This window comes from Grus americana, chromosome 17, assembly GCF_028858705.1.
Source record: "Grus americana isolate bGruAme1 chromosome 17, bGruAme1.mat, whole genome shotgun sequence".
Taxonomy (NCBI): Eukaryota; Metazoa; Chordata; class Aves; order Gruiformes; family Gruidae; genus Grus; species Grus americana.
The window spans coordinates 9494988-9508529 of NC_072868.1; the positions used below are offsets into that span (position 1 = coordinate 9494988).

At 64.7% G+C, this 13542-nt stretch overlaps 1 protein-coding gene across 1 annotated transcript; it reads right to left on the bottom strand.

Moving 5' to 3' along the window:
- Positions 1-2221: 2221 nt before the first annotated feature.
- Positions 2222-12109, bottom strand: ANGPT4 (angiopoietin 4). Its single transcript, XM_054845215.1, has 9 exons — positions 11469-12109; positions 7323-7478; positions 6961-7082; positions 6337-6569; positions 5828-5943; positions 5608-5709; positions 5362-5528; positions 4319-4449; positions 2222-4224 (listed from the first exon to the last, which is right to left on the bottom strand). The coding sequence occupies exons 1-9, from the start codon at positions 11787-11789 to the stop codon at positions 4064-4066; spliced, it is 1509 nt and encodes a 502-aa protein (XP_054701190.1). The 5' UTR covers positions 11790-12109; the 3' UTR covers positions 2222-4063.
- Between the last annotated feature and the right edge of the window lie 1433 nt (positions 12110-13542).

Here is a 13542-nt window from a genome sequence, read left to right on the forward strand (position 1 = left end):
GGCCGTGTGCATTGCTGTCTCTTGAGGCGGTGGAGGTCAGGACGGGGCAGGGACACAGGGGCTCAGCACGGGCTGGTGGTGCCGGGTAGCCGGGTGCTGGCGGGAGTGATGAGTGCTGTGCCGTGGCGTGCCAGCACGGGGCCCAGCAGGCACAGTGGGGGCGGTGGTCGGGTCCAGCAGGTCCCAGCAGAGCCCCAGCCGGCGGGATTCCCCTCTGTGCCGCAGCCAGCACCGTGCCAACCATGCAGCCCTCCCCTGCCTCCTCGCTCTGCTCCGGCAAAGTGCCACTGAGCTTGGCCGAGTCCCGGCTCCTCCAGGGCTGCAAGATGGGGCGGCGATAGCGGAGACCTCCCAGGTGGGCTGGGGAAGCGCGAGGATGAAAGTCTGCACAGGGAGTGCTTTGAAGATGAAAAATGCCGGTGTGTTATCCCTAGGCAGCCTCGCGCAGCGCTGCGGCTGCTGCCTGCACTGGTGAGGTCCCTCTCCTTGCGATGCTGGTGCATCCTGTGTGGGCAGGTGGCCTGCACCCAGGGGATCCCCCCTGGACAGCAGCCCTGCCGCTGCCCCCCTCTAGCTCCAGCTACAGTATTGGGGCCGTGGCTGCAAATAGCTCCACATGTGCAGGGAGCCAGCCTGCCTGGCACGGGTGCTGCCTGTTAAACACCACGTGCGTGGTGGCAGTGACAAGGTCCAGCCACCCACCCTCGGGCTGCAGTTTTCATTTCGAAGGGGCCAGAGCTGCTACTGCCCTGTCCCGCCTCAGTCATTGTGTCCCCTCGCCTCAGCCTGGACCATGCAGCCACTGGCCAGGGCAGCATTGAGGGTCCCCTTGACTGGGGCTTCCATCCAGCACTTGGGATCCCCAAAAACACCCTCATGGGGATCAAGCATTTCCCACCCCAGCCCTGCTCCTGCACCATGCAGGTATGGCTGCCTGGGATGCGGTGGGCAGGACACAGCAGGCAGGATGTGGCAGGCAGGACACGGGGAAGGCATCTGGCCCATGAGTCAGGCTGACAAAGTGGCTTGGGGAGGAAGCGCATACTCAAGGGATCCTTAATGATGGCACGTGGGGTGCTGGGTGCCTCCCCAAGGAGCCGGAAACCAGGGGGTGACAGGGACCCCTGGCATGCACTCGGGGACAGGCTTCGCCCTTGGGGAAAGCTCTGCAGGAACTGGCTCCCCGCTGCCGGCTGGGACCGGCTGTGCTGCCAGATTCCTCAGCCCGGCGTGTCCAGGGCTTGGTCTAAATTTACTGCTATTGCCAAGGAGAGGGGGGGCCCCGCTGGGCAGGGGGCTGAGCAGCCAGCATGCCCCTCCAGGCGCTGCCGGCGCTCGGCTTGGTCCTGGCATCTTGTGACCTGCGTGGCTGTCCAAAGCCTTGTGTGCTCATGTGTGCATGCATGATTGTGTGCATGCATGTTCAAATGTGCACACGTTTGTGCATACGTATGTTCAAGTTTGTGTACGTGTTTGTGTACATGCATGTCCATGTGTGCATGCATGTTCCTGTGCATGCATGCTTGTGTGCACGTGTTTGCATGTGTGTGCACGTGTTTGGGTGCGTGTGTGTGTATGCAGATGCATGGACAGGAGGAGCCGTGTTCCCAAGGCAGAAGTCTGCATCTGACCCTGCACCCGCAGGACCGTCTGCATGAAACCCTGGCACAGCCACAGCGATGCGATGCGATGCGTGCCCCCCTGGGAATGCCCCTCCTTTGCGTGTCCCTGCTGGGGACCGCAGGACGGCCCCAGTGCTCCCTATCACTTTCCCTGGCAGCTGCCTCTTGGCGGCTCCAGTTTCGGCGGAGAGCCACAGCTGAGCCCGTCTGTTATTTCTAGGGAGGAGGAATGGCCGGGAAGGGTGTCCATCGCCCGCGCTCCTCTGTGCCGGCGTCTTCCCTGTGCAGGCAGGAGCTGCAAGCAGGCAGCTGGGGGAGAGAGAAAATCAGCAGCACCCCAGTCTGGGGATCCAGGCCCAGCACCCCGGGGGCAGGGGCCACCCCCCTGCCTGGCAAGCGGCCCCCGGCCCAGGTGCAGCCGTGCCGCGCCAGCCACCGGCGGGGTGCGAGGAGCCAGGGCCCGCGGCCGTGCCGGGATGGTTTCCGCCTGCAGTGCCGCTTGCTGGGAGTGGGGCGAGGCTCCTGGGCAGCCCCCCCCCCGCCCCCGTATTTTCCATTTTTTAATTATTCCGCACAGCCCCACTGATGAGCATCTTCTGGAAGTGCCAACTACGTCATGTGCTTTAATCACTGTTAATTAGCAAATGCCTTGGGACAGCGTTGAGGACAGGGTGTCAGGAGCCTCCTCGCTGCCGTGTGCACAGCCGGTGCCGGTGCCAGCACCCTGCCAGCCCATCCCACCGTCCAGGACAGTGTGTCCCTGCGTCCCTCGCCCCTCTCTGGGATACTGGCCCTGTCCCCTGGGAGCTGCAGCAGGGGCTGGGGTTAGATGGCAGTGGAGGGTCCCCTGGCACCTCTGCTCCCCGGCTCTGTGGGATCTCTGCTGTCACCCACCCGGCAAACCACTGCTCGGGGTGAGAGGGTCCCGTTCTGGGGAGGGAGGCACAGGGGTGCCTGGGTGTCATGGAGGCAGCATGTCCCTGGCAGCTGCCACCACTGTTCTGGTCCCCAGGGCTTGGGTACCAGTGGGACAGGTGACCTGGGGACCCAGTGGGGCACCCCTGTTCCCCAGGGGTGAGGGTGCTGCAGGGAGCTGCCACTGGGCTGCAGGGAACCTCTAGTGGCAACGGGACCGAGGGGCACGGGGACAGGGACTGCAGGGGGGCAGGGGCACATGCAGAAGGGTCACAGGGACAGGCTGTGACCGGGTGTCACTGAGCCCTGCCCTCCTGCGGGCTCACCCATGCACCGAGCTGCCCGGGGCTCAGGGTCCCCTGGGGATGCCCGGGGTCCATCTGTCCTGCTCTGTCCCCCTGCAGCCCTTCTGCCCACCCTTTCGTCCCAGTTGCTGAAGTGGGGGGACAGATCCCTGCCCCAGGGCGGTGGGGTGCAGGGACCCCCCCCTTCCCACTCCTGCCCCGCTGACACTTGGAAAATAAATATTTCTTAGTACAAAAATAAAAGTGCCCCAGCCCAAGCTGCGGCAGCTCGGGGAGGCGGCTGCAGGGCCCCGGTGCTGCCTCATGGAGACCCAGCTGCTCCATGCCCTGCTCTTCCCAGCCTGCTCCCAAAGGTGCCCTCAGTGTGGGTTTGCTGTCTCAATGCGACCATGGGCGAGGAGTCTTGGCCCCATGTCCCCCTTCCTGCTCTGAAAAGCCACCCCCAGGACCCTTCCCACCACCTCCCACTCCCCCAGCCCCATCTCAAACCCCAGCCCCTTCCCCACCTGTGACCCCTCAACCCTGTCCTGCCTGTCCCAGGGCTCTGCCAGCTCCCTGCCAGTGCTGCCCCCCCCATCACGGGACTGCCGGCCATCCCAGCCTGGGGACTGTCCCCCCAGGGTCCCCAAAGACTCCGCCTGCTCCTCCCATCCCCCCCAGGGGCTGGAAGTGCCCAGCCTGGTCCTGCAAGGAGCAGTGCCCGTGCTGCCATGCATGGGGGCGCTGACTTGGGCCACGCATGCGGGAGGGGATGGCTCGTGTCCCCCTTCATAGCCGTGCCCAGGCAGGATGGGAAGGAAGGATGGCACCGGCCCCTTGCACTCACAGGGATCCCCATCCCCACCAGCTCCCCTAATCCGGTGGGGAAAGTGGGACGATGGGGGATTTGCAATGCCCTAAAACATACAGAAACGGCAAAGCCCCCACTGTGCCGTAGAGCTGGGCTAAGTGTGCAGGGAGTCCTGGGGCGAGTCTTGGACCCCCATCCCTGGGTGAAGGAGATGGAGCGGGGAGCTGGAGGCCCAGCCTCTCTCCACAATTCAAAGGATCTCGGAGGATGGGATAAAAAAGAGTAAAAATTAATAAACTGGGGGAAAAGATTCCCTGCAGCAACTGGGAGGGCTCGGTCTCCCCCAGCCATCCCTTCTCCTGGCCCCGCCTGGCCCCCGCCCTCCTTGCCAGGCTGGCACTGGTTGTGGTGCTGCACCGGCCGCCGGCGTGCTAGAAGCTGGCAGGACGTATCAGCATGCGGGTGCCCTTCAGGGAGTAGCTGGGCCCCTGGAAGTGGTGCCAGCGGATGCCGTTGAGCTTGCGGATGTTGTGCTGGGCCGGGTAGTAGATGCCGTTCAGGTTGGAGAGGCCGCAGGCGTCGAACCACCAGCCTGCAAGGAGAGAGAAGGATGGGAGGGTGGCATCTCAGGTGGGCACCCATGGGTGCTGTGTAGGTGTGTTCCGCGCCCACCCCCCCTCGCTTACCTCCTGACAGCATCTGGGCGCATTTGCAGAGGCAGTTGTCGTTGTCGGCGTCGCGGGTGCTGAAGCGGGTGCCCTGCAGCGCCATGCCGCTCTGCTGCCCGGCCGTGCCGCTGTAGTCCTGAAGCGAGAGCCTGCCGCCCGGCCCAGCACGCCGTGGCCATGGCCACCATCAGTGCTGGCTGGCTGCTGCTGGGGGGGTTCACAAAGCCCCTCAGCCCTGCTCGGGGGGGTTGAAGGCCATGGGATGGCACGAACTGAGCAAGGGCCGGCATGAAGGGATGTAGGCTGAGATCCTACAGCTCCAGCTTGGTCTGGGTCTGCTGGTTTGGAGGGCCTGTCCTGGGGGTCCCCGAGGGTGGAGGTCATGCTATGCTGGGGCAGAGAGGACCCCCCTGAGGCTCCTCTGGTCCTCTTTGCTGGAGGTTCTCGGTGCACGCACTTGATATGTTGTGCCAGGGATCTCCAGGGTCTGGTCTCATCTCCAGCCCAGCACCAAAGCACCCAGCTCCCTGCCACCCCTCTTGCCTGTGTCCAGGCTGATGTTCCTGGGAGCGCACACCACCCTCGCAAGCCTGGCAGCAGGAGTGCAGCATCCCTCCCTGGACACAGGTGTAGCGGCCTGGGGATGCCTGGCACCCCCAGGAATGCCCAGCAGCTGTGGCTGTGCCACCCCCATTTGCCCAAGCATTGAGCTGCGGTGCGACTGTCCCTGCTGCCTGCTGGTACCGCACCCGGCTGCCGGCTGGGATGAGAAATCCCGCTGCCTTGATGCAATTTCATGCATTCAAATCTACTTTGAGTTCTTAGGAGCCCACGGGGAGAAGAAGGAGTGGGTGACACAGCAATGTCCCCAGCACCTGGGGAGGAGCTCTGCTGAGCCATGATCCTGCCCGGAAATCCCATTGAAGCCCCGTGTGATCCCGCACCCCCAGGGCCACGCGCCTCCCCGGGGCACTGCAGCCAGCCCTGGCCCGTGGCGGGGCTCGGGGACAGCTGAAGATGGGGAGGGCTCAGTGGCCACCCCCGCAGTCCCTCTCTCCTACCTGTAAAGCTGCCGCTCGCTCCCCAGCTGGAATTTCCCATAGTGGGCATAGACCTGGTTGCCCTCCCAGTCCCGCAGCTCGACACGCAGGGCATAAGGTGCCTGGCTCGTCAGGAGGTGCACGGCCTCGTTACCCAGCCAGTACTCGCCCGCCACATCTCCGAAGCCCTGGGAGCGCAGCGGGATGGGTGAGTGCAGGATGCCCGGGGTGTTCCCAGGGTGCCCCCCTCCCCAGGTGGGTGCAGACCTGCTTGTACTCCCTCCAGCTCCTCTGGAAGCTGAGGCTGCCGTTGGTGCGGAGCTGGATGACTGTCCAGCCCCCTCGGTCTGTCTCCATGTCGCAGTACGCCTGCAGTGGGGAGAGCCGGAACGGGCTGCAGAGCAGGGCGACAAGGGCTGGCTTGGGGTGGGCAGCGGGGTGCGACCCCAGGGTGCTGCGGTGGGAGCCCTCTCTGGGCTGCACTCACCTTTTTGGGCTCACTGAGGTTGGCGATGTGGAGGGTGTAGACCCCGCTGGTGTGGATGCCTGCCCGGTGCACCTCGGCGCAGTCCTGGAAGAGCTGCTCCTGCCCGGGCAGCGGGGCTGTGGCAGAGGGGATGGTGAGACACAGAAACCCTGCTGGTGCCACAGCCCTGCCTGGTTTTGTTGCTCTTCCCCGCTCCCTTTGGATGCTTTTGTGCCCAGGGATTATTTTTCTTTCTTCTGCATCATCTCCCTGGGGGTGGGTGAGGCAGTGGCTGCGATGCACCAGGGCTGCCACCAGCCTAAGCCTGGGGATTTGCTGTGGCTGGGGACAGAGTTGGGACATGGACTGGGGACAACCCTGGGGCTCAGAGCCTCTTCTTGGATGCAATCCAGAGCTCAGTTTTGGAGTGAAGTCACCCACACCTGATCTGGGCACGGGGGCCCTGCACCTTCATGGGGGGGCAAGGAGCTGTCCCGCTGCCTGCACCCTGCCTGCATGCCCCGGCTCACCTCTGCCTGGGGAGACGAGGCGCACCAGGCTCTGCACCGACTCGAGGAGCTGGAGCTGCTGGCGCTGGAGCAGGCTGGTGTTGGCGCTGGCGGCCAGCAGTGACTTCTCCAGCTCCTCAATGGTGCCGCTCTGCCGGCTCACCAGGCGCTGCAGCTTCTCCTTCTCCGAGCGGGCCCCTGCCAGCTCCGCCTGGTGCTTCGTCTCCATCTCCAGCACCCGCACCTCCAGGATGCTGAAAGGGGGAGGCAGCGGTGACGGGGAGGGGGGCTGTGCCTGCACTGAGCAGCCAGGCAGGGAGTGGGCAGCCAGGCAGGGAGCAGGCAGCAGAGTGGACCCAGCCCCAGCTGCGATGCCCCGGCACGTCTGTGGCGACCCAGAGCTGTCCCCGTCCCCTGCCGCAGCCACCGAATCACACCCTGCCTGGCACCTCTGAGACGTGCTTAGCTAGAGGGAATGAAAGCCCAAGGGGCTGTGCCAGGGCTGTGCAACCCCCCAGCGACCCCAGCCAGCCCCTGGAGGGGTTCAAGCCCCCCCAAAGTGCAGCCACGCTCCTGGGGCGGGAGAGACCAGCCTCCCCCTGGGGTTGGGGGCTGTGGGGGTCCCCAAGCCACCCCAGGCCCTACTTGTTCCTGTTCTGCAGCTTGTGGATCTCATTCGTCTGCAGCAGCAGCTGCTTCTCCAGCTTGGTGGTGGACAGGGAGTTCTCCTGCAGCTGCATCTCGATGCGTGACGTTTGGTTCAGCACCTGCCCCACGAGCAGAGGGGAGCGTCGGTGTGAGCAGCCAGGGCCACACCATGTCCCGGTCGTCACCGGGCTCACGGCTCCCTGGCACACAACCCCAGTACTGTGCACACCGGTGCATTCAACATCACATTGGGGAATCGCCCTGCTTTTAGCAGCAGAAAACCCATGCTGCCCAGCACAGTCCCAGGGGGTGGTGGGGATGTGGGAACATGCACGCCATGCGTCCCAGCCACCCCCTACCTGGGCCTCCACGTCGGTGAGCTTGCGCCTCTGCTCAGCGCTCTGGTTGAGGAGGGTGCTGCCGATCTCCAGCATGGTGGCGGTCTGGTTCTGCACCGCCGTCTGCCGCAGCTGTGCCATCTCTGGCTTCATGCCCATCTGGATGTAGCTCTCCAGCTGCGGAGGGGAGCAGGGACATGGCAGGTCATTTGGGGAGCTCTGGGTCCTCCCTTGGTGCCCCAGCCGAGCCTGGTACGGCCCCCAGGCACATGCCTGGGAGGGTTTCAGCATGGCACGACCCATCTCGGGGCCCTTTGAAGCTTATCGGGAGGACAGAGCGAGCTGCCCGCAGACCGCGGTGCTGCGGGGGAGCCCCCTGGGGCATCTGCTGCCAAGATTCCTGGGCTGCGGTGCCAGCCTGGCAGGGGTTTGTGTGCACCAAGGTCTGCTGGCAAGCTGGGGCTACTGCCTGGCCGGGGTGGCTTGTGCCCAGCAGAGGAGTGGGGAGTGGCGGGCATCAATATTGGCATCGGCACCAGCACCGGCATCAGCATCAGCTCAGCTCCCAGACCCCAGACACTGGTTTCCCAGAGCTGGGGATGTGGAGAGTAGGGGGCCACCATCAGCCGGGGAAGGTGGGTGTTCGGCACCCGGTGCTGCCCTGCCACGGGGAAGCGCTCGGGGCTGGGAAGAAGCCGGCTGCGGACACAGCTGAGATGTCGCTTCCGCTTTCCCAGCCCGTGGGGGAGCTGCCTTTCCCAAAGGCTTTTCTATTTCTGGCCTCCCTGCCACGAGGTTCCCATTTGGCCACTCCCTGGGGCGATGGCCTCGGTGGGGGCACAGTCCCTCAGCGGGGGCCGTGGGGAGCGGAAGGGGCCATGCTGCCGCCCACGCTGGGAAAGCAGCCCCATGCCGGGCAGCCCCCGAGAGCAACAGGGGATGGGGGCTGCCTGGCTCCCTCCACCCTACAGATCCTGCTGTCACCGTGCTGGCCGGGTCCTGCTCCCTGCCTGACATCCCAGCCAGTGCAGGCAGAGCCCCACATCCTTGGGCATCTCGCGGGGCTGTGGACCAGCCAGGACCAGCTGGGGTGGGATGGTGCTCTGCCAGATGCCATGGTGGGCAGGCAGCGGTGCTGGGATGATCGGCACGAGAGCAGGGCCGGCAGCGGGCCAGGGCACAGGGCTCTGCTCTGCACTTGTTTGCTCATGATGAAATCTCGCTGGCAGCAGCGGGGCCCCGTTCCCTCTTCCCCAGACCCAGGCAATGGCAAAACCATCACCCCATCGCGAGCACCCACGGAGGGCAGGACGGTCCCAGGGCTGGGCACCCCGGCCAGCATTGCCTGCACCCCACTTCCCTGGGGATTTTCCCCCACGGGAACATGCTCACGGGGAGGAAGTGGGGAAAGGTTGGAGAGCCGTGTCTGGAAAACATTTCCCCAAGCCGAGTGATTGCTGGAGAGTTTCCCTTTAACCACGTCGTTAATCTTGTTGTTTCACAGGGCTCGGGGAGGCCTTTTCTCCCTCTCAATCTTGCTTTTTTTTTTTTTTTAAATAAACATATCTCTGAGCCCAAGGGCAGTACATAGCCGTGGAAAAGGTCAGGCTGGCACAGCGAGGGCTGAGTGCAGCCGGAGAAATAGCCTCAGCTCCTGGCTCCGGCAGCTCCTTGGGAGCAGCTGGGGGTGGAGGGGGGTACAGTGTCCCCAGCCTCGGGTGGCACAGGGGACCCAAGCGGGACAGGCTCTCTGCAGAGGGCTGGGAAACTGGGATTGCCCTCCCTTCGCCCCACGGGTGCTGAGGTGAGACGGGCTCGCCTGGGCTCAGAGGGGTCCCACCAGCCTCGTTCCTCCCCAAGAAGGGCAGAGTGGCTGGTGGGGGGACCATGGTGCTGCCAGTTACCCCAAAATGCTACCCTGGAGCAGGAGGAACCCCATCCCGCTGTCCCAGTGCTGGGGACCGATTGCCCACAGCTGGATGATCCTGTGCTGCCTTCTTGCAGCCACATCCCTCCCCTGTCCCCAGCCCCATCCTACCCCAGCATTTCTAAGTATCCCGCAAGCATGGTCTGGGGGGGCCCCGGGCTGGAGGTGGGGAAGCTGGGTGCTGGGGGTGCCCAAGGGGGCCCAGGGAGCCCTGCTGGGTTCTGGGGAGCCTGCAGATTCTGGCAGGACCCCCAGCCCCTGGCACCCGGCAGAGGTCCCTGGGCCAGGGCAGAGCAAGCGGGGATGCGACGTTGTTTACAATCTGTCCCCGAACCCGATGCCTCCTTTGAGCCCTGGTTTGTTTGTTCAGGCCTGGAGTCTGACCAAAACAAGCCTCCCTGGTCAGCTCCGGTTAAATTAGGAAAGCCAAGGAACAGCAGGGAAAAAAAAAAAAGCTAAAAGCTGCCTGTGCTGGAGGGGCCGAGCTGTGGGATGGGATGGGATGCCCCATTGCCTCCTGCTCCTTGGGGTTGCGGCGTGGGGCATTGCTGCCCACAGCTGCCCATATCTGCAGCCCCATTTTGCCTGTGGCTGCCTGCTCCGGGGCAGGGCCATGTGCACCTGCGGTGGGACCCCTGCCCCCCCGCCTCGCTCGGCCATGCCCAAAGGCTGCCCTCATCCCGAGAAAAGCTCAGAGCTGGCCTGGGCACCCAGGGCACAGGGACCCCAGGGCACAGGGACCCAAGGACACAGGGATGCGAGGGTACAGGGACCGCAGGATACAGGGACTCCAAGGCGCAGGGACCCCAGGGTGCAGGCACCCCAGGGCTGGGCACGCACAGCAGACCCAGCAGGTCCCGCGGTGATGGAGATCGCTGCCACCAGCTGGGTAGTGGCTGGCTCTGCCGGTCCCTCAGTGACGCCCTGGGCTGGCTTTCAGCTGTGGCTCAGCGTTTTCCCAGCTTTTGATGAATTTGTCACCATGGATGGCTAAGGGGACAGAGGACAGCCCTGCATGTCCTTGCTGCCCCCCTTGTCTCCCACGACCAGGAGAGGCTCCCCAAGCAGTGTGGCCGGCACAGACCACCCCCAGGACCCTCGCTCGGTGTGTTTGGCCCCAGCCCTGGCCCCAAGTGCTGTGGGGGCTCAGCGTGCACCATCTCGTAGAGCCGCTGACCCTGCTCAGCTGGGGGCATCATCCAGGAAATTGGGGTGCAGAGGCACACAGGTCCTATTGCACCCCGGCGGGATACCGCCAGGACGTGGATGTGGCTGTGCTGGCAATGCCGTTTGGCTGGAGGGTCAGTGACAGCTGGGGACAAGCCATTTGCCATCTCATCAGCACAGGCACCCAGGGTCCCGGTGCCGCTGCCTCGCCACAGCATGGGGTTTACAGCCCCCCAGGGAGGTGTCCCCCAGGACGAGCTGTCCGGGAGCTATTCCTGGGTCTGACGCAGGCAGCCACGCTCGGCTGCAGATGGGGGCTCCAATGGTGCTTGGGAGCTCTCAGGAAGGAAATACTGCTTCCTGCCTCAGGCAGAGGGGACAGAGTGAGCTGGGGTGGGGGGCACCCCCGTGTACATGCAGTCCTTCTGGTGTGGCACCCTGCTGCCCCCCCCCCCCCGCACCCTCCCATGTGCCGCGGGGCTGCCCAGGAGCCGCAGGTCCCACTCGAAGTCTCACCAAGTGCCAGGAGCTTTTGCAAATCCCATAAGTGGGAAAACGATGAAGCTGGAGAGGTTTTGGTGTCCCTGCCCTTAGGTCCTTTGCTCCACCATTTGCCAAAACCCTCCCCAAGAGCTTTGCAGCACGGCTGTATCCTGACCCAGAACAGGGAGCGCTGAGCCCCAGGGGATGCCTGGCACAGCCATGGCAGGGGGATACAGCTGCAGCGGAAAGCACCAGTGATCTGCAGCACCCACAAGCTGCAGCACACATAAGCACCTGCAGCACCCATCCCCTCCAAGGACACAGTCCCTGGTGCAAATGGGCCAGGATCAGTCCCGGGTTGCAAACCTGCGGGGGAGACACTGCCTTGGCTGCAGCACTGCTGCTTGGGCGGGCATGAAACCCCCATGCACACAGCTCTGCCCCCGTCAGCCTGGAGCAGGCAGGGAGCTGGAGCAGGCAGGGAGCTGGAGCAGGCAGCTGGTACGGGGATGATGTACGCTTGGGTGCTGGAAGCAGATCCCCACCCGCACCGCCCTGCTGCCCGTCCCCTCCGCCACCCCGCACCCTACCTTCAGCAGCCACTGGGTGCTGTTCTCCAGGATCCTCTCGAGATGCCGCAGGCGCTGGGCAGCCCCATGGCCGGCGTGCGCGGTGCTGGCCGGCGAGTCCCGTTGCAGCAGCGCGTTGGCGGGGCCGGGGGTGGCAGGGGTGGGTGGGCAGGGTGGCGGGTCAGCCTCGGGCAGCACGAAGGTGTAGCTGCAGTGGCCGTGCTGCACCCGGTGGTAACGCCGGCGGCTGCCCCCCTCCAGCACCCGGCGCTGGGTTCCTGCCGCGCACAGTGCCGTCGTGGCACAGGTCAGGGCCACGAGGCCAAGGCTGAGTGCCCGCATAGCACAGGGGTCCCCGCAGCGCCAGGGCGGGGTGCAAGCGGGGTGCCGTGGCCGGGGATGTGCCGGCACTTCCCGGGCAGCCGCGACACCGCTCTTTGCTGGGACGGGTCAGTGGGCGCTCGCCACCAAGTCGAAATGCTGCGATTTCGGCATTTCCTCCCTCTGAGCCGGCTCCAGCCGCCCCGGCCTTTTATCGCCAGGCGCCTGCAGCCCTCGCAGGGGGAGAGGGGGGGGGAAAAAAAAGAAAAGAAAAACAAAGGAAAAAATCTGTTTAAAAACAATACTTCTATCTTTTTTCTCTCTTCTTAGCCCACTGCGGGGAGATCAAGTTTCACACGTGATCTATAAATGTCTCGCGCGCACACACACACACTCGCACACACTCGCACACGCAGCCTCCGTCCCTCCCCCGGCCGCACGCACCCGCTGGCCCCCCCCGGGCCGTTCTCTGTGCAGCTCCTTGCACCCCCCGGGACGGGCAGCGCTGCCAGCCAGAGGGTCCGAGCCACTCGTGCCGGCACTGAGCCCTCCCGCCCTCCGTCCCTGGCACCCCTGCAAGTGTCCCCCCAAGTCAGCACCCACTGGGACCCACTGCCTCCTGGACACCCCCATCCTGGGGAGCAGAGCTCCCTCCCCATGTCCCGGCTATTTATAACGCTGGAGGGAGCCAGGCCTGGATTTGGCTGCTCTGGCCGTGGAATGAGCCTGTGGGGACCGGGACGGGGGCTGTGTCCCAGGCAGAGCTTGGCAGGACCCGGCCAGACCCTGTGCCAGTGCCCAGATCCCGGGGGCCACATGGCTGCCAGCCTACGTGCTGGGCTAGTTCTATGCTGGTTCCCCCGGGAAGGGACAATCACAGTGGAGGGGACAGGCTGGCACTGGAGAGTGGGCTTCCCCAGGCACGCAGGATGCTCATACATCTCAGGGGAGGGTGGTTTTCTCCCAGCACAGGGGGCACGTGTCCCCACACGCCGGGCTGCTCGCATAGCCGTGGGGCCAGGGAAGGGACCTCGCTGCTGTCCTGGTTGCGGCGGGATGGCTGGGGATGCTGTGAGCGCCGGTGCTGGAGCAGCTGGTGGGAGCCCTGTCTGCAGCACGGAGCAGTGCTGCCTGGTGAGCGGGGTGCTCCATCCCCCCCCGAGGGAAATGCCAGAGCTGCGTGGGGCCAGCGTGCCGTGGTTGTGCCTTCGCAGTAACCGGATTACGCGGCTGGGCCCGGCCGTCGCTGTGAGGGGGGGGCCCTGCGAGACGTGGTACTCTCGCTGTAATTAGCAACCAGCCGGATGAGCCCCTCGGTGCTTCCCGGTGGCAGAGTGGAGCCCAGGATACCTGCAGGGCAGCAATCCTGGTGATGCCGCTTGCCACTTGCTCCAGCCACTGGCTCGGGCACCAAGCGGTGCTGGTGATGCTTTAAATAAAACCTTTAAAATAAAATCTTTCCAGATTCCCTGGTGCATGGGGGCAGAGTGCCCCCCAGGCTGGGAGCCCTGCTGTGGGTACAGGCTGCAAGTCGCAGGACGGAGGGGACCCATGCTGGCAGCTGCATTTCCTGCAGCAGGGCCAGGGGACACAGGGCTAACTCTGCGGCCACCACCGGCGTCCCTGTCCTCCTCCGGCAGCACCTCATGGAAATGAGTAAAACAGAGAGGCAAGAGGGATGCTGGAGGCTTTAATACATTTATTTGACATTAAGCGAACGGAGGAGCTGCCCAGCGGCTTCACGCTGGCTGCTGGGGCCAGCTTAATGCTGACA